Here is a 20,955-nt window from a genome sequence, read left to right on the forward strand (position 1 = left end):
TCCTGGGGGAGGAGGAATGGGACAAGGATTCAGTTTTGCTGACAGTATCCAGAGCTGCAGCCTGAAAGCTGCAATGGCCCACAGGGATTCGTCGTTCTGGTGCGTGCGCTATAAACAAGAGCTTTGAAAATGAGCAGACTCCGGCGTGTATCGCCCTGCCGCCGGGACGGCATAAATCAGGAGGAGCAGCACAGCTCCACATTGGAGCTGCCTCCCTCCGGAGCTGCAGCGTGGTAACAATGCTAAATACTTGTTGTTGTTGTTCCAGTAAGATCTTTCAGTTGACAATGTCGCAACTCCTCGCTGTTCCGCAGCACCATCCCACTTCCCTGATTTAGTACGCAGCCATTCTTTTATTCTGAAATTATTTCAACAAAAGCAGTTTTAGAACTAACTCCCAGTAAATCTGCTGGTGCCTGACTATGCCTCTGGATTAACTGTTGACTGATTTTCATCCTCTTTTTTTCCCACTGTGAATCTCTTCCTTAATAATACCAGCTGTTAAAACAAAGATCAACAAGATCTCCTGCCCACACAGTTTCCCCTTTGGGCAATTGTGTACTGATTATTAAGAGCGAACCATGCAGTGCTCCTGCTCATCACACGGGTAGCTACAATACAAAAACAAACAAGTGTGCTAATACACTTTTAAAAAAAAAGACACACACAAAGGCAATTTTGCCCTCTTACACAAAATCACACAAAGTTACAATATTATAATCTCAACCACAAGAACAGTACTTCAAGTTGTAGTAGTCTGTGGTAACATATTCTGGGGAAAGAAATCAGCTTTTTTGTAAACCGACAGCACGCAGGATGCATCACATAATATGCAAGCAGCTCTGCGCATCCTCAAAGAGCATGATTTGGTTATCCAGCCTTTTCTGTTATAATCCCTGGTGTAAGCACAGAGCTGGAGTTCAGGACCAGGATCAATCCCCTTCTGTTCATTGTCTTCAAAACAGTTATATTCGGGTGGTGGTCTTATTTTTTTATATAACCACTTAAAAAAAAAAAAAAAAAAACTGACCATGAGCCATCCAGAGAGCCCTGGATCTCTGTGTCTAAAGGTGGCCCATATGGGCTACATTAAAAAGAAAGTAATGCCTGGTATTCTCAATAGCAAAACCACTGATCTTCTAATCTGCATGAAATAAATCACCTGTCAGATGTAGAATTTCAAACTGAGCATGCCTTGGGTCTCTTTTCTATACAGTTGTTAAGCCTAAAGATTTTTTTTCCCCCCCAAACAGAAGAGCCCTTACTCCTCTTTGCCACTGCCTCTGGCTGTGAAGCACTCCGAGGGGAGACTACCAAGCTCCACTGCAGGCCTGGGCCTTCTGGGATGTTTACGCTGATGTTTGGAAAAAGAGGATGTTGTAAAAGTCGCTGTAATTTTGTTCAGCAGGAGGCTGCTGCCTACAGTCATTAAATGTTTTCTGCATGTTTTCTTCTGTTTCAGCTGGAGCAATGGCGATATCGACAGTGAAAAACCAGCCCCCCTTAAGTGTCTGCAGCCCTTCCCTGAAGTTCAAATTAACAGTGAAAATCTCTTAAGCTAACTGTTCCCTCCTCTCTTTTCCAAATTAAATGGAACTAGCAGCTGATAAAGACTGAAGTACCCCTTTGCAGATGGGGGTTCAAAAAGCGCTTAATATCTGAAATACCGTGCCATTACAAATACAGCCCTAGATCATTCAAGGACCACTTCAAACTCAGGACCAAACAACATTACTGCTTTGCCTTAAGCATTTCTATCTACCACTGCATTCCATTTATAACCCAGGAATTAGATCTGGCGCTTCTGCTCTGATTCAAGAAATATTTGGTTTCCAAATCAGGAGACACATACATCTAAATCAGAGGTATATGGCAGTCAGGAAATCTAACGTAATGAAGAAAATGACTTTCCCTTTTCGTAACAAAGGGGTTCTGAGCACACAGCAATTTAAATGCCTGCAAGCACAGGCATAAAGCCACCTTAAATTTTACACACAAAGTTGATCACTTCAAAGTTGAACAAAGTGTCCAAAAATGCATTTCATATTTCAGTACTATCCACTCCCACAGACAACAGTCAAGCAACAGTGGAAAATAATAGATGAATTCTGGAAGTAGACCAGAAACAGAAGTAAACGAGTTCAGGAGAAGGCTGTTTTCTTTGAATGCACCCACAGGAGTTTGCCACACCATTCTTTAAACAAGCAAGAGCCAACATTTTCTACAGCTATGAAAACAGCAACCAAGCCATTGAGCTAACATCCTGATAAATATTTTCCTATTATCTATTAGGTTATCATCATCTAAAAAGTTGGGATGAGAAAACTCTTCAGAAAAGTGACTAACCCCTGCTGGATCTGCAGACACTGCAGAAGTTCACAGAGCGGGGCTTTTTGTCTTCATTTGGACACTGACATTGCTCCAGACTGAGCCCACCTGCATCAAATACCTCAACCTCTAGCTGGACCTTGAGGTGCCCCTTCTCCCCTGCAGAAGATGTGATCACTCACACAGTCACAGACCTGTCCATGCAAACTCAGACATGGCCAAACCCACCCTAATGTGCCAACTGTACTGCTGACATCTTACTTGGGATCACAAACACCTGTCTGGGTGTCAGGGCATACATTGCTATCTGTAAATAACCTGACAACTTCAGTGACAGCATCTTTTCCTTTGGAGGAAGAGACCACGTATTCATTCATTCTCACACACGGTTCTGTTCTTTTTCTACGAAGCTTGTCCTCAGTTACTGTAGTACGACTCACGTTAATTATAATTTGAGCTCATGTTAAGTCAAAGATTAAATCTGAAGAAAAGTAATCACATTTCCCTTTGCCAAATAATCACTGTATGAAGCCTCTCTGAAATCACCCTGCCCTCCCCAATAGAAGCCTCTCTCAGTTCAGCAATAAGATCCCAGCAAAGCTAAATGAATGCACCAAAGTAGGTGGAATAAAGAAGGGGAAATACTGTGCAAAATGCTGACCCACCAAAAGCACACAAAGCATTTGTTCAGTAGGGAAAACGAATAATTGAATCGGAGGCAAATTACCAAACAAACATCAATTAAATTACATGCTACGATACAAAAGGAGGCTCTCCCACGCACATCTTGCCTTTGCAGAGTCAATAGCACAGCATGCACACAGCCAAGCTACAACCTTCTGTGGATTGTGGCTGAGCCATCGGAGCTACTCAGTCGAGGATGCTTGAGATTCTCCAAGAGGCACAAGCCAATTGCAAGTATCTAAAGAGGTAAATGCAACTCCATGGCACCAAAGAAACATTCATCCAAGCAGTACAGAGATCACGTCACCGAGCTTTGTAAAATAGGAAGAAATAAATGTTTCCTACCCTACAAGCTTGACATTCACAAAACACACAAAACTAGAGTCTTGTAACCCCATCATCTTTCCCATCCACGTAGAAGTTCCTGCCAACCTGCTCAGAGCATCTGAAACTGGTGGTAGCAGCAGCAAGGATCTGGGGGTGGCCCCATGCTAGCACTGCCTACACATGAGGTGCTGCACACATGGTGCCGACACCAGGCTCGGCAACACAGCAGCGGAAAGTGGGGAACCACAGCACAGCCGGTGTGACCAGGTGGTTTGCTGCCTGTCCCACAAAGCATCGCTAATAGGGCCACGCTGTGAGCCCCGGTGGAAAAAGTTCAAGCTCAGTTTGCTAGCTAAAAGGTAAACAAAAGTTACAGGCGCTAGGAAGTAAGCAGGGCAGCAGTACTGACTGAACAAACCTGGCCTGGCAAAGGGGGGCAATTCAGCTCACTTGATCTTAGGTCCTTGGGTTCAGACAGAAGTGTGGGTATTTTATCACATGTGCTATACCGTGACAGCGACACCAGGGTATAGGTGTCAAGCCTTCAGAAGGCTTGAATAAGGGTGCATCATCACACCCCTAAGTATTCTTTAGGAATGTAATTTCAGTTATCTATTAATCGAGCTTTCAAGGCATAGAGAAGAAATAAAAACACTAGCCAAATTAAAACATTTAGAACTGCAGTGCAATGGAGCTTGGATGAAAAGCCACATGTCTGTCACACCAATTCCCTCGCCCCATCTTGCAGGGCTACGTGTTTGCCTAAATCTATTATCACTGAAATAAGTGTCAGCACTAAATGTTTTGATTTGATTCAATTCTTGAACATGCAGCTGTGACAGCTTTATATTCAGTTCTGAACAGTCAATTGCTACGAGCTCACGCTCCTCAGACAGAAGTATGGCTGCAGCAGGTAACAAAATGATGCTTCACCCATCTAGGTAACTCACTGAAATGATTGGGTTAAACAGATGCTTTGATTTAGAGATTGAAAAGCTTAAAAGTAGACTTTCAAAAAAAAAAGTTTAAGACTCTAAAAATCTGTTCACATCATTCCCGTCCAAGAAGTGCCAGACAGAATAATGTTTTTGAGAGAGAAAGGGGGTATTGGTATACTACACAAACTGGTTCTACTCTGCTGTAGAAGCGTCAACTTGCAAGCCTACAATGGTGCCATGGGAAGTACCCATAAAAACATCAGGTTGACTGCACCCAGTCTCATTAAAGTCACATTATTTTAGTTTACCTAACTGTAAAGACAACCACTTTGTCAACATAAATCCTAAGACTGTCTATTGAGATTAAATGCTTATTAAAACGTGCAATAATGTATCCATGGGCATTATATAAAAGCATTAATGAGCCTCATATAATAATGAGCTATACAATAAAACCTAGAGCACAAGGAAACTCCAAAACCATTAATACTACTAGGAAAAGGTTCTTACTAACCTTGCTAAGCACAACATTTTTCAAATATAGATCTTGAAATTCTTTATAAAGCTGGTAAGGCTACAGCAAGTAGACAAGAATTTAAAACTCTCTCTTAAGGAGTTTAGAACCAACAAAGCTCCCGGTATTTTAGTGACACTGCAGGCTCTTGTAACACTGAAGGCATTTACAAGTGCTAGCAAATTAACATGCTGCACCAACTCATTTGGTGAACAATCTCATTCAGATCTTAAGCTGCTTGTCCTGTGTTCTGAATGTGTTAGCAGGCTGAAAAAATCTGAGGCGCCAAAGATATTTTCTGAAAGGGTGCTACAGTTTTTCAAGCATAAAGCAGCTTGCTGTACTTTGGACTGATTACTGGGACAGCGATAAAAAGCATTCCTTCCTGAAGACAAACGAAAACAAAGACCACCACATGAATAGTGACGTTATTTGTTACAGGACTAACACAAACTAGGGTTCAGTGTTATTAAAATTTTCATAATGAAAGTAATGGGAGAGCTGCTGGTCCAGTTCTGAGCCAGCAGCACAGCACACCATATCCTACAGGAGCATTTCTTAGTGAATTATTTCCCTAAGACTGTCACAAAAAAAAGCATGCTATGCACAGAGCACGTGTGGTGAAATCTTGCGAATAGAAGTACACCACCACACGATGTTGGTTTCCGCTCTTCACATGTTCTTGGAAGAGCAAGTAGAGGACTATCACAACAGAAAAATAAACAGAGGGGATGCTTACATTATAACGTGCTGGCTGTGTTGTCCTGTCATAGCAATAACAAACTAAGAAGCATCAAAAAGGACGGCAAGCGTAGTGCTGCTCTTTCTACCACTGCCATGGGAGGAAATGAACAACTCTTTGCTCTGGTTCCAAAGTAATGGATTCCCCAACTCTGAAGTCCATCTGGCACAAACAGCACCCACAAGCTGTATACAAATCTCTTAAAAGTTCGCTTCCCCATACGCCCACCATTCAAAATAAGCGGCTGATAACACAGCAGTGACGCCAAATTCCAGCAGTTCGTGCATAAAAATGCCGCAGACAGCTCAAGAGTAGGCTGGCGTCTTGCAAGAGAACCAGAAATTTAGGCCAGCTTGTAGCTACGCTCTGCCAGCAGCAGCAGAAACAACGTGACGTGCAGAATACCACGTCAGTCACTTGGGTCGCTCTCTCCTCAAGCCAGAAGAAAACTGCAGCCCACTTCAAACGCGATTTCTGCATGGTTGGTTCTACAGCAGGAGCCTGTATGCTGGAAGGTGGCAACCAGCTCACCCCACACGGCTGCATGGGAGGCAGAAGTCACCTTTGGAACGGCCAAGTGGGTACTCACCATGCAACAGCCTGCAAGGAGGGATAAGTGCTTCTTACAGCCCGTTATTTTTGAGCAGGGTCATCTAGGCATCTTGTAATTACTTCTTTAAGGAGTAATTAATGCTGTAAGTGAAAACATTCTATCCTCTCTCCATCACCCCTATGCAACTTGACAAGCCTAGATGAGGAGGCTTAAGCAGATGTCATTAAATATTGATGTTATTTGTTTTCATGCCTATTTATTTGAAGGGAATTAATTACTGTATCGGAAAAATAGTTCTTTGAAATGCAGCTATGACACATGCAGACTTCTTAGAGCATTCAATGAACACAGCCATTCTAGCAAAGTGAATCCATTTTGGGAATCTATCAGCATATTCTATTGATTTTCAATATAAAAAGATACAGAGTAAATAACCTATTTTTAATGTGTAACTTTGGCTCAGTACAGTAACTATTTACTAATTTACAACATGGTAACACATGAAAACTTTCATAATACAGGTGCAAGATTATTTTTTCCCCAAGCCAGGACAGTCATGAGGTTGGAAAGGTTTGAGCCCTGCGTACCAGGTTCCATGTCCTTAAGTGACACAGGCTGCTTCCTTCCCATCTTCCTCATCTTTAATTCATGTCACACAATCTGCAAGATAGGGCCCACTAAAATTGCTGCATGTTTGCAAGGAATTAAGAGTTGTTAGAAGTATGCAATAAAACAAAAGCCTCTACTGTTCCTGCATAAAGTCTCCCCAGAATGATCCCACAGGATACAGAGGCAAGTTGCTCCTGGCAAGTCTCTTTCCAGTGCTCTGGAGTCTTACATTCAAAGTCAATTATTTCTATTTCTGTGATGGTTGGTATATTCCATCCATCTGTACGAGGCCTTCCTTCATCCAACATGACACTTTCTGACTCAGAACTCAAGTCTGCAAGGTTATCACACCATGCTTCTGTTGACATTTCTGGAAACATAGATTGCAAATTCTAAAGTACATGGTGACTTGAGCTAATCTTAAGAGTAATGCAAAAGGAGAGACAGAAAAAGAGTATATTTTGGTATAGATAATCTACTCCTTGAAAGGAAGGCATGTGGGAAGACAATGGAAGATAATGGGATAGTAACAAAACAACTGGTACTGCTGCAGAACATCAGCAAAGTGAAATTTTACTTTACCAGAGCTCAAGACTGAAATGTAATGCAGAATCTGCATGTAAAAGCAGAAAAGAATTGTAAGTGAGGATAGGAAACACACAAATGCTTTAGAAAAACATGCCTGAAATGAGACCTAAGGTTTTGAACATTGCTTTGCCTTGCAAAGACATTGATGCAAACAGCGACAGATGTTCAGAGAGCAGAGTCAGCATTACTAAACTAAGCATGATGATCTAAATTTCTTATTAACCTCAAAAAAAAGCAAAGACCCATAAAGCAAACAGACACAACGTGTACATAAACAAAAAGATCAGGCCTTTAGCTTTTATCTACACTCAAGTAATTGAAATTACTCACATGAGTAAGGGCTGAAGACTATGGTCCAGTCTCTTATGTGACTTAGTTTATCAACGACTCAAAATACAAGCCATTTCTAAAGAAACAGATATGCTAATAAAGACAACCTGAGTAATGCTCTACACAAGCACAAACATAATGCAAAATGAAGCTTATCATAAGGGCTTCATATTAGAGTGACAGTAGTAGCAAAGTAAAACAAAATCCCATGAGTTTATCCTCTCCCTGAAATTAAAAGGCTGTAACTTAAGGAAAAATAATAAATTTCACAACAGATAACCCCCCCAAAAGGTATATATCTGTTCATGTCTTTGCTTTCTTGCCACCCTTATCACTTCTATTCAATTGCACTTTTCTGTCTGGCCTGAAGAAAATCACATGCCTTATCAACTTCAGAAACAGTTGTCTGAAAACACGTATCTTAATATAGTTTAGTACTTATACAACAGTAGTTAACATTATCTTGGGACAGGAAGATCAGAAAAATATTTTTTTTTCTTATTGTGAAGACAAAAAGTAGAATAAAGATCTTCCAAATCTGGACTTAAACACAAAGATCAGTTACTTACTGCATTTTAAGAACAATTTTTAAATTGATTGCTTAGTTGAAGTGGAATTCTTAGGTAAACTGAGTTACTTATCTTAGAAAAAAGACAAAAATCTAGCCTCGATACAGAGGTGTTCTGTGACAGGAGGTCTACCAGTCCTGCAGTAATCTGTATCACCTCCCACTGTTAAAAACAAACATAAACACGTGCCTGCCTTCCTCCTCTTCCCCTTTCACCCACTACATTGTGTTGCCACTTCGCTGGACTGAAAAGCACACGAGCACAGAAGAAACGCCCTCATTCAAAGAAGCACAACAGGAACCTCCTGCCCAACCTTTGCCACGCGTGGATTAGACCTACTGATCTCCACACAGCAACTGGAGCTGCTGGGCACAGCTCCATGAACGTCCCATGACTCCCCAACTATTTTATAACACGGGGAAAGACCATTCGCTTGATGAACAGTTGAATCATCTAAAAATATGAGAGAGGATATTGACTTGAACCTACTAGATGTTTATCTGCCTAGCAGGGGAAGAAAGCTTGGCCTCTGAACCAGGGGAGGAGGGAGAGGAAGAGAAAGACAAATGCATACTTACCTCTTACACAGAGGATGAGGGTAAGAAAGGGAATTTCTCACAATTTGCCAAGAACATCCACTCCCTCAGCAAGGACACTGAGGTCATGGAGACAGCACCTTCCACTTCACAGAGTTCAGAAGCCAGAGCTTTGGTCCAAGGGTTCACTTGAAACCGTTACTGCCCTTAGCCAAAAAACAGGAAGCGAGGAGCTTGTTTTCCCACAAATCCTAAAAGTTTAAATCCGTTTCCCAAATACTGGAGTTTTGGCTGATAAATACAAATGGGTGGGCCGTGAACCAGTAGGACCAGGGAAGTTTACGTTACGGTAGGATACCTTGGCAGAGCATCTCTGAAGCCCGAGTTCAGTGGAACACAAGAGGAAGAGAGCATCCACCAGCTTCCATGGGGACTTGCCCCATATCTTCACAGGCACAATTAACAAAGAGTCACTCTAAAACTGCCCAACCTTTATGAAGTCCTCAAGCCTTTTGGATATATTTGTTCTTTTATGGAAAGGACCCCAATATCCTGTAGATGGAAAGCTACTGCTTACCTGGTTTAGTGTGCAGACTGCAGTAAAATGAGACAAGGTGGCCAAGAAAAGAGGAAGACAGAAGCAGTATCATATGCTCTACACCCCCCCCTTTTTTTTTTTTTTTTGATTACTCATGTATATAAGTGACATTCATAATTATGAGTGTGTGTATTCAGCAAGGTTACTCACACATTACAGTTAATTCTTGCTTATGAGCACTTAATATACAGAACAAAACTCAGTCATACGATTCCATTCCTCATCCAAGTTAATGATAGGATTTCCAGAAAAGCTGAATGCAACCATGACATTTTTATCCTCAAGAGACTCGTGTAATTGTAGACTCTGTAAATACACACAAGTAAACACAATCTTGAAATGCTGCAACATTAAAATGTAATACAATATGCAAAGGTATCCACATTTTCTCTGTAGTGACTTGTAAAAAAGAAAGGTGTATTTCCCAGCTTTCAGATGCTTAATTCTACTAATTTAATATGTGACCATACCTATTTTTGGAATGATGATGGAACACAACCACAAAGGAGAGAAAACAAATTATTAATGCAATACCGTGAATAGAGCTATGTAGTTCATGTATTATTATTTTTTTTTTTTTTTCCTTTTCTACCCTCAGAGAATCTGAGCATTAAGCACTGTACCACACAAAGAGAGTGTATTAGTCTTCTTCTTTGAGGGCAATTTGTGCCTGCAGCTTTTTTTCTTTTTGTTTGGGGCTCATTTTCTGTTTATTTTCAAAATTCTCCTCATCCCAGAAAGCCTCTCGAAGTGCATTAGGGCTTACACATTAGTCCCAGACTGTTTAATTTAGCCCTAATACCTTGAGGAAGCTTCAGGATGGATTGTTGCTATTCTGATTAAGGAATCAATCTCACCCCCTGCTGTGAAGGTTGAATGAATGCCTTGCCCCCAGAGGGAAATCAGCATTGCTCCACTGGCCAGCAGCTTCCAAACATTGCATACTCCAATGCATTATGAAGACAGAAAAACACACTTAATTCTTTCATTCTGATTTTAAAATAGGGTTCTGAATTTCCACTATTTTGACACTTAAATGAAAGAGATTGACTCTTCAAGAAATTCTAGCTTTTTACTACCCCACCAGTGTTCCCGATCTTTTTGTTCCCAGAGGTTAACCCACAACCAAACCACAAAAGATAACCGTACCAAGCCAACAACAGATTCAACACTCAAGTTAACGTAAACATTTATACTTATATGCCTGAAGACCATACATATTGAAGAAAGCTTTCTGACCCTGCATGAGTGGAGTGTGCAACTTTGTCATGTTGTTAATAGCTGCAACTATTAAGTGTTTCAAATCAACTGCTAATAACCAAGAGAAATATTTATATTTGTATTGTTTAGCCCAGAAAATGTTTTTCTTAGCCGGAACAATTCAACACACTCCCACAAACAATATTGCCACTATTACACACCAACTTTATAGTCAAGACCAAGTATTTTCAAAGAGCAACCAAGGGTGCAGATGGAGTCTCCAAAGATCCCTAAATTAGGTGCATGTGTTTCCCAACAGCACATCTCTTGGGAAAGTCGTCTGCTTCCAACAATTATAGCTTTCCTGTTTCAAGATAATTTCATGCCAATCATACTGGAGCTCTGGAAAAGGAGCTTTCAGCAATTTTGTACATAATACTGGTATTAAGATGACAGATGAGAATCAGAGCAGAAGCCACAATGGGAAAGGAGAACAGCCCACAGTCACGCAGAAGAGGAGGTGCAGAGGCGCTCAGAGCTCATATCGTGCTACACCAGGAACGGATGCATGCTTCCAGGCTGCTCTGTTGGGCTACTTCACTGCACCTCAGAAGGCTGTACACAGCCACAGAAACATTATTTTGCCTTTAAATAGCTAGGATTCAACCCTATCTCCCCCCACCTTCCAAAAATAAGGCTGTAAATCCCCAAGGCACTGATTTAAATAGGAAGCGAGTCACACATATCATGTGATACGCATTCTGATTACCTAAAGGATAGATAGGCTGGTGCATCTGCCCAGCTTGCAGTTTGGGTTTTCGGGTAAAAAGCACACAACAGTGATCTTCAAGCACACCTCGATGACTGGTGGTGGGCCGTCCTCGAGGAGGATCCCATGCAGTCTTTGGGATCATCTGATGACAGTGACATTGAGAAAAGCAGCACTGGAATTACTAACCCAGACGTGCACTTCTGAAATGCTCAGGGGTTGTGCACTCCACAGTCTGAAGGACAGCTTTGCTACACAGTCCTTCAGCTTTTACACGTTCAGAACATACACCAGAAAGCATCCTCTGTACAAGGATGTTTCACATTTCAGAGCTGTAAGGAAACACAAGCTCTTGACCAGCACACCCAAGTCTTTCCTTTTGCCCTTCTGTCTACACTTCTCCTGTAACAACACAAGCGAAATCATCTCAGACACTCAGACGGGAGAGGTGAAAAGACATTTATGTGGTGCTCTACCACAGCTCTCTCACTTTGTCCATTGCCGGCTTTCCTTTCACTAGAGCAGGATCTTACTGACACGTTCTTAATGAATACCACTCCTATACGCTCCACATTTGAGAGATCAACAGCCCTCGTGAGGGCAAGAAATATTTCCCTTCCTCATTTAACTTCTGAGAAAACACACTTTCATTCACTCACTGCTACGTGCCGATCTTTTTTTTTCTTTTTGCAAATACAGGATAAGTGACTTAAAGCAAAAAAAATGAACTGCTTTAACAGAAAACATGATGCAGAGTGAAAAACATTGTCTATGTGTATTTTAAAGCTATTTGCTAGACAGTTCCTCAGACCCTTCTACACAGAAAGAGTGCAGAAAATGAAAAAATGAGTGCAGGGTGAAAAAACAGCGTGCGTGCTTCTGGATAAAGCTCTCACTTGGGGATGCAGTCAAATATTCTCTCACAGTGAGTAAAGATGCAAAACGCAACCACAGAAGGCAATGTGCATACATTTAAACCAGTAAGTCAACTCTACTTAAATATTACATGGAAAAAGCCACACAAAAATTGCAACGCTACAAAGCCAAACATGCAAAAGACAGCTGCTAGGTCCCTTCACTGCTCGTCTTCCCTACGTCTCATCTAATCTTCATCCTTTGCCCCACACTTCTTCCTTTCCATTACTCTTTCTCCTGATCCCATCGCATTCTTGGCTTGCGACTGCTAATGCACTGCTCTGTAATTGTGTGCACGATCTCACCTCGCTCTCCCGGCCCTACCAACCCTACTGTCCTCACACGCCCCTTATCTAAGTTGTCTCCCTGTTCCTGGTTCCCAGGCCTCCTGGTTTAAAGGCCCTATCTCCTCCTGCTGTTCCGTTTGTCCAGTTAGCTCTGGTTGTCTCAGCCTCCCAGGCTGGCAACCAGAACCTCACACGCTGCCAGTTCCAATCACCTCTCCTCCATTCCCACTCCCACCACCCTGACATATCACCACAATATCAGGCAAAGTTCCCAGGCAAGCAGCTCCACATTTCTGCACCCAGTTCCTACCCCGAGCTCTCCTCCCCCTTCCCCAGCACTGCAGGCTCAAGCCCGTTGCTTCCTCTCTGCCCACAGCATCTCCTCCCCCTCAGAGGAAGGTGGCAGAAGAGCCACTGCCATTTTGCTGAGCCCTCATATTGCTCCCTTGCTGCCTACCACCTAGGGCGTGTGAGCAGCCAAGGGACATTTGCCATGGGTTGGCACAGCCTTGGACCCTCCCTGCAACCACACAAAGCCCTCCGAGGCTGAAGCACCTCGCTCCCACTGCGACTGCTGAAGCCTTCAGCACTATCTCCGCTGAGTACTCACAGAGTGAGATTTTTCCAAAGACTTACAAGCTTGCCTAATTTGGGCAGATTTTCTCTCAAGACCAGCAGAAGGCATATCCCTGTTCAAGAGCTATTGTTTGCCAAACTTCAAATCCTTCCTCCAATGAACGCGAGCACTGCAGCTTTCTAAAACCAAAGAGGCAGTGCACTTAGCACATGCGAGACACTGGCCCTGGTAACAAATTAATAACCCTGACTAATCTAAATAAAAAAAAAAAATAAAAAAAAAAAAAAAAAAAAAACACCTGTGAGGCAGGCACATAGAAAATGACACTGAACATGCCAAGGTGGAAACAATTTTAAGCCACAGAACATAGAAAATCCTAACAGAAAGTGTTAAATCACCTTCATGAGAAGAGCCACCAGTCTAGAACATAAGCTAAGGGAGAAAACTGTCCCAGGCAGCCCATAAGCAACTTCTGAGTTAACAGAATTGAGCAGTCTCCAAGAATTCAGTCGGTAAAAAAGAGTAATCGCAACATCTCTGCAAGACAAACATTCTCCTTTCACGTAGATAATACTCCTTTATCTGCATATCCACAGACTCAGTGCAATGCAAGTAAAACTTTTGAACTATAAAACGAATAATTGGTGAGAAGTGTACCTGCTGTTCACAGGGAATAAGTGTAAACTCTGCAAACTTCCCTGCCCTTCAGATACAGAGCTACCAGCAGCACCCGCCTCACCAAAAGGGTAGAACTCAAAGATTTCTTTTATTATTATTTTTTACATTTTTTTAAAGTACCAAGCAAAAGCACTTAAATACTGAAAAAGAGACAGACAAACGACATGTATTTGAGATAAGAAGCCTACATTATTTCCCCTACAACAACAACAACCACCCCCTATGGCTTTCTTTATGATTACAGGCCGTGGGGATGCCTAGGTAGCTCACTGGGGACCACCCTTCTAAACCAGACATGAATTCCAGGGAGACTCCGTTTCAGAAGTTTCATTCCTTCACTTGGATTTTGAAGGTGGCTGGGGGATTCCTGCTGTTCTTTTGGTTGTATTTCCAATTAGATTGAGTCTTCCCCACATAAATAAGGGACAGCATTGCAATAGGACTGCTTCTCTGCAAGCTTTACAACACACTCAGTTACTGTAGTAATCAGCAAAGTAATCAACCCTGAATAATCAGCACTTCAATTCCCGCACTTTGTACTGCTCTATACTGCAGGTAATCTAGAAACCCCATCCAGACTTTTTTTTTCTCCCATTTTTAGATGCAAGGAGGAACATTTCACTAAGGCTATCCAGACAACAGAGGCAAAGCAATCATGTAAAAATTCCAAAGGGATCCAAATCACCCCCATCACATCTGCTTGAGAAGATGAAAACTGTCACATCCTATACATAGATGTGTGTACATAAAACACATACAGGATGGGAAAAAGTAGTGGATTTTAGAGCCAAAACTATTGCTTGCAAAGGAGAACTAAGACTTCAATATGTCAACAGACAACAGTGTTTTTCCTCTCTCCAATGTAACTAGCTCATTGTTTAAACAAAGTGTGAAAAAGAAAAGTGGAATTTCCATGCGTGGAAGGAAGAGGAGATGTTTCATCTGAAAAACGTAAGGTTATGTTGAAGGGGGAAGTTATTTTAAAATATTTATATGAATGCTAAGGAAAATCAACAGAGCATTGGATTTGGGTGACTGGATTAGATTCAACGCATAACCAATGTCAGCAGCACTATTTCAAACAGGATGAAAATGAGTTTCCAAAAATTCATTAGCAAGTTACCTTTCAGCAATCAACAACAAAGGCACTCATGTAAAGCGCATTATTAAGTTACAGTCCAGCAGCGGCTCCTGCTCTTCATGTGGAGCATGGCTTTTGAAATTCTGCTTTAGCAGAATGTTTCACAACATGAGTAACACTAATGAGCTGCAAGGAGTCCAGAAAAACATTGTCTCATGTTTGACTGCTTTCCCACATGGTTCAAGAAAGCGGGGGATCTCGGGCAGCCACAATACAGATGGGACGATTCTGTGACTGGGAGGGAAAAAAAAAGAGAGATTCTACAGTCTTGACTCATGCTGAAAGATCGTAAATCCCCCAACAGTTAACGAATAGGTAGAAAATATAAGAATAGGCCAGGGACAGAATTATAGAAGTCCTTTCTTAAAGCAAAGTAGAATTGTAAATGAAATTACTCAGACACACATTCAAGACCTAGCGACCTCTTTAGAAACCAGAATGGAATCTTTCTACTCAGCGTGCCTGGAAGCACCACGGCTGTGCACGGAAGCCCTGCAGCCCAACCCACTTCGCTTAGACTTCTGAGAGCAGCAAGAGTTTCCCTCAACACATCATCTTCCCCAACTACTTTTAAGATAAGGAAAAAGACTGCAGTAGCATTAATTTTAAAGAACACATACAGGCTGCAGGAGCCTGAACTACCATCCTGTGCTAGGCAAATGCACAGAGGTGTGTATTGCAGAATTAAGATACTCTCTAATGACTCAACATCTCTATAAACAATTTCTTACTCAGTAATCTACATACACAGACTGACCACTTAAAACAGACAGTGATCCACTGTGAAATAAGAGGGAGATATTCCTGTCAGACATTTTTGCTGCTTCACAATTGTCCAAATAACTATGCAGAATACTGAACTAATGAAAAACGTACTCTGCTTTGAAGTGCCCATCTCCAGCATTCTGTACACAGCTTTTACAAAGGGCCTTGAAATCAACAAGCCAAAGTTATAAATATGATGCATTTACTCCTGACCTCAATTTTTTCATGGTGGTGTGGTTTTCTTTTCCTCCTCCTTTCTTCTTCAGACTCTCACTATTTACTTTTAAGGTGCCTTACTCTGGGTCACTCTGCCTTACATATTTTTGTAGGTCAAGTTCCACCACCCTCTTTGAAATGTAAGAAAGTTTTAATGTTATTAAATGAAAACCAAATTTCTACTAAAATGCAGAGGCAAAGGGGGGCAGGGACACAGTTCTGCCTCTAGGAGTTGTCTGTATGCTGTTAAATAAGTTGTAACAACTCAACCAATTTACAATAAAATTCACTTTTCATAAAAGCACTTGCCATCACAAACTTTCTATCTTGCAAGCAATCCACCCAACCACCTTTGAAGGTTAGACCCGTTACCTTACATTAAGGAATCTCTAATAATGAATACGGAGAGAGTTAATTAGAAGTAGTCTTGCATGCTAAATCAAGAATCTGTGCCCTTGTCCCATCAGAGATCAACAGCTTTTCCTTTCACAGAGATTGAAAGTTAACACCCCAAACCAAGAGCAATTGGGTGCGGGTGTGGGTGAGGGACCATGAGGGCAGAAGGATTTATATTTTATGCACTCAGCAAAACAAGATTTGGCAAATAAAATTAATAATCCAGTGCCTCAAACCTAGATCCAGCTCTGCAGATCCTCTTACAAGGGAGCACGCTGACAAGAACAGCACCTTCATTTAAGATCACATTTGACTCCAGCGCCCAGGAAACAGCACTTTGTAATGGCATCAAGGTCAAAGCCACCTAGATTCTTCAGACAGATTCAGAAGGTGACTCACCACTAAATGCAGCACCTATACATTATAAATACTGTTAAAGAACAATACTGCATTCAAGAAAGTTGAAGAAATTGAAGACTACAGCTGTTTAAACACTAATTCTGCTGATGAATTAGATATGCAGGTACTGAAGGAGGAAACAATTTATCAGTTACAGGTAGGAAGCAGGCCTTAAGTTCTCAAAGGCACACCTACATTTTGCTTTCTGGCTACAAGGAATAATTAGCAGAACTTGGTCTACAAGAATCCACTTGTCTTCATTCTGTAAATTAAGAAATTATTATTGCCAGAAAAATCATTTCCTAAATCATAAAAACGTTAGAGACAATTCACATTTATAAACAGAATGAACTCTATACAACTAAAATAACTCCCAACGAGATGTATTTATTTCATACTGAAGCACATTGAACACTGCAAACAAAAGGCCCAATCCCCAAAGTATCAGTCATGTGAGGAGTTGGCCAACAGAGCCCCTTGCGTAAAGGCAGCAAATTAAGTCCTTTGCAAATAGACTGCTCACCTTCTTGCAGGTTGAAAGGACATTGACAGCTGTTAGCAGACACCCAGCCACACAAAGGTCAACGAAAACTTGGATTAAATCATATTCTCACCACTTAATCTTTTTTTTTTTTGAACTTTACATTGGGGGGGTGGAATCAAACCCAGGGTGTCTGCACCTCTGAAACACTCAGAGCAAATAGATGAATCTTCCCACATTGAATCCCTTTGCTGCCTGCACTTGCCATGCTGTGAGACAGTGTTTGGAAACACCAGAGGTTTTCCTGGACCACTTAACCACAAATTTACACGTAGCTCCCCCAAACTACACACTGTACCAAAACTTATCATCAAGAGAGTTCATTCCCTTCAATACACCAAGCGCGCAGCCACAGCCTTTCCCACTCAAAAGACAAGGACCGAAGGGCTGAGGTCGGTTTTAGTGCCATTTGCTGTGTAATTCCTACCACTTGCTTCCAGGGCTCCATCCCACAGCAAAGGCCGCTGGTGGGAAGTCGCTGAGAACACAGCGGCATTTCACTAGCTGAGGCAGAGCAGCTGGACACGACACACTGGTAAGCATGTTCTTCCTCATTACCCAAGAGAGGGGAAGGATGAGACAGCTCAGTGTGCTTTACAGCCTATCTCCCTCAAAGCCTAGTTAACCAAAGTCCCACATCGGGTCTCTGCGCTGGTACACAATCTCTAATTACCACTTAATGCTAGCATAAGTATTTAGAAAACAGTGGGAATGTGAAAGACCAAACACAAAGCAAGTTCTGTGATCTCCTACCTGCCAGCCCTACCAGCTACTCTTGAACCAGGGTGGAAAACAAAATGTTTCAGCCCGGTGACGACAATGTTGCCCTTCACCCACCACTTCCCAACTCTCACTGTTTGGGGTGCAGACAGACTTCTGTACTGAGAGCACGGCACAGCCACTGCCACCCCACGGGGCACCCCGCACACGGGGACCTCCGTCAGTTACATGAGGCCTTCAGGTTTTGCTCCGTCACACCGGATTGCTCGGAGGCCCCAGCTGATCTCATTATCCCGAGTGTTTAACCTCACAGTGGATGCAGACGATGCCCTACTACCTTTAATAGTTCTGCTCTGCTGGCTTTGGGTCCCTGTATGCTCACAGGCCAAGCCTAAAATGAAACCAGAAGTCTAGATTTGAGTGAAATAGCCACAGAACTTTGCAATAGGATTTGCAGCCTAGAGGAACCAGACACCCTCCCAAAGTGCAAGGCTAAAAATCTGTCTTGGGAACGACGTCCGTGTTACTGAAGGGGTTTTATTGCTTCTGAGGCACACGGCTTTCTGCAAGCAGCTTTTTTCCCCCAGTAACGCAGAGAAATCCTACCAAATCCATGCACATTAACATGCTACTTGCTCTTAAGAGTGACCTTGATTTTGCTTCTCCTTTGTTACATGAAAGGGGTAAACCCTGAACACGTGCCCACTCTGGTAGTTCTGCTCATCTGAGATATAAACTGCAAGCAACCACCACTGGTCTTCCAGCAGATTTTCATTTTCTAAACTACAATTGGAAACACTTCTTACCTCCTCAGCTTCCAGTCCATCAAATGGTTGCAGCAAACCATATCCCAGTCACACCCTAAAGCAGGCATTTGACATTTACAGCACCTGTTTGTATGCCCATTCCCTGACTACCTAAAACAAATACTAAGTTTTAAGGTAAACAGAAATTTAATTTTGTTTGAAAACCACTAGGCTCAACAAAGGCAGCGGTGTATATCAAATACAGCTTGGTTGTGAGGTTCCTTTCCCAGTGAAAGATGGATATGGCGAGGGTAATCAGTGTTTTGGCCTAGATACCCAGAGCACTGGAAACCGGTGAGTTTTCAAAGCCCTGCCCAATTGAAAACACAGCAAGTCCTGCCAACCCAGTACCAAGAATCATTTAATCTGGTTGCTCAATTATTTTCTTCAGTAAACCACTACACTTCTCAAAGCACATCGAAAACATGGAAAATAACACTTTGATGCTGCTAAAGACAGAATTTCACCAACAAAATTTTGGGAAAAAGAAGCTGTTACAAAGACATGCCTGCATGCACACCTGCAAAGATTACCATGAACAGAAAGGACTATTTATAAGCACTTCTCTGCTTGTTCACATACAGAAACCTCTCGGTATCGCTTGCACTCTTTAAGAATACAAGAATAGCTACTAAATCCATCTTGAAAACTCAAAATTTATTTTTCTGTGTCAAAATTGTTACGCTGGCTCATTACTTTAATTCCATTCAAACTGTTTAATCTCCCCCAAAGCATCCAAGATGCAGAAGGCAACTGCAGGTTTTCCCATCACCGTGCCCATGCAGCAGAGCTGTTTAAATACTGATCAATCACAGTAGCATCGTTCCAGCATTTCATCGGTACACATCGCCTCTTACTCCGGAATACACAAGCATACCACAGCCACCCCTCAGCAAGCATTTGCCCCCTAATTTACTATCTAGATCTAACCAGATCTAGCTGTATCATGACCACAATGTCACGGCAAGATGAGATGCTCACCGAACAGAGCAGTAACGCATCCCGGAAGGATGGCATTCAGCACGTATAGAAGAACCATTCCTCCACGGAGATGGTTTTAAAGCTTTGATGTGCTTACATCTGAACTTACACCGATTGCCAGGCACAAGGAGACGAACACAGGAGCAAAACGCTGCAGCGTCCTGCAATCCAGATGACGCCCCAGCACTCATTTATGACTCCTCGTTGCAAACAGCGTTCCCGTGCCCCCCAAGAAGCCCACCCCAAGGAGCCCCCAGAGCCTGGAGAGCTGCTCGCCCGCCTGCTGCCCACCGCCACAGCCCTCGCTACCAGGCTTTGCTCCCGGCTCCCCCCTCACGCTGCCAAACATGGCTGCATCGCCTCCTCTTTGTGGCTGGCTCTGCCTTTCCCCTTCGCCTTCTCAAACTTCTCCTACCTGCCTCCCCTGGTGTTCTCCGAGCGGGGCCTGATGAAGATCCCCACTGGCCTTATACTCTCCTTTACCAGCTCCGCTTTTCCCAGTGGGGGCTCGGCATGAACCAGAGGCGTTACGCTTCCCACTTCTTCAACCAAGGAGCCTCTGAGCCCCAGCCGTGCCTACTCACACCCCTGAGGCAACCCCTACAGCCCCCATAGCCCCCCACATCCCCTATACACCCCCTTACCCCCACCCCACAACCCCCTCCCCACACCAGCCCCTCAGCTACCACCCCCTCCCCAGCCCCCCTCTCACCGTACCCCACACAAACCTCTACCTGAGATCCCCCCTACCCCAAATCCCGCATTCTGGTGAGGGCTGCAGCTGCTTTTTCACTTATTTTTCCACACGGTCCTCACCCCACAGGGATCTCCCCACACGAGAAAACTTTCCACGAAGGGGTTTGGGGGGGGGGGGGAAACGAGCCCCCCACCACAACCCCCTTCATCCCCTTACCCCTCCCCACAACCCCCTTCATCCCCTTACCCCTCACCCTAATCTTTTTACACCCCTCACCCCTCAGAAGAGCCCCGGGGGCCGCATTTTCCCCTCAGCACGGACCGTTACAGCCCCCCCCTCACTCACCCACAGCTCCGTGCCCCAGCTCATGGCTCCGCTGAGGTAAAAGGGGGGCCGCCGGGGGTCTCGGCGCCCGCTTCTTTAGGTTTCCTCCCTTCTGCCTTTTCCCTCTCTGTCCCCCCCTCAGGGCTCTCGGTGCCCTCGGCGGAGGCGAGGAGCGGGCAGGGCCGGGCGCTGCTTCACCGCCGCTCCCGCCTCATCGCGCCGCAAAA

At 43.2% G+C, this 20,955-nt stretch overlaps 1 protein-coding gene across 14 annotated transcripts in view; it reads right to left on the reverse strand.

Moving 5' to 3' along the window:
• The window catches only part of FNBP1 (formin binding protein 1), a 94,424-nt gene extending 73,469 nt beyond the window's left edge, over positions 1-20,955 (reverse strand). For all 14 annotated transcript variants that reach the window (XM_032200432.1, XM_032200444.1, XM_032200442.1 and 11 more), the window contains exon 1: positions 20,750-20,955. In XM_032200432.1, the coding sequence (XP_032056323.1) occupies positions 20,750-20,773 (24 nt within the window). In that variant the 5' untranslated portion in view covers positions 20,774-20,955. The remainder of the gene's footprint in view (positions 1-20,749) is intronic.

Source organism: Aythya fuligula, chromosome 19 (assembly GCF_009819795.1).
Source record: "Aythya fuligula isolate bAytFul2 chromosome 19, bAytFul2.pri, whole genome shotgun sequence".
Lineage (NCBI taxonomy): Eukaryota > Metazoa > Chordata > Aves > Anseriformes > Anatidae > Aythya > Aythya fuligula.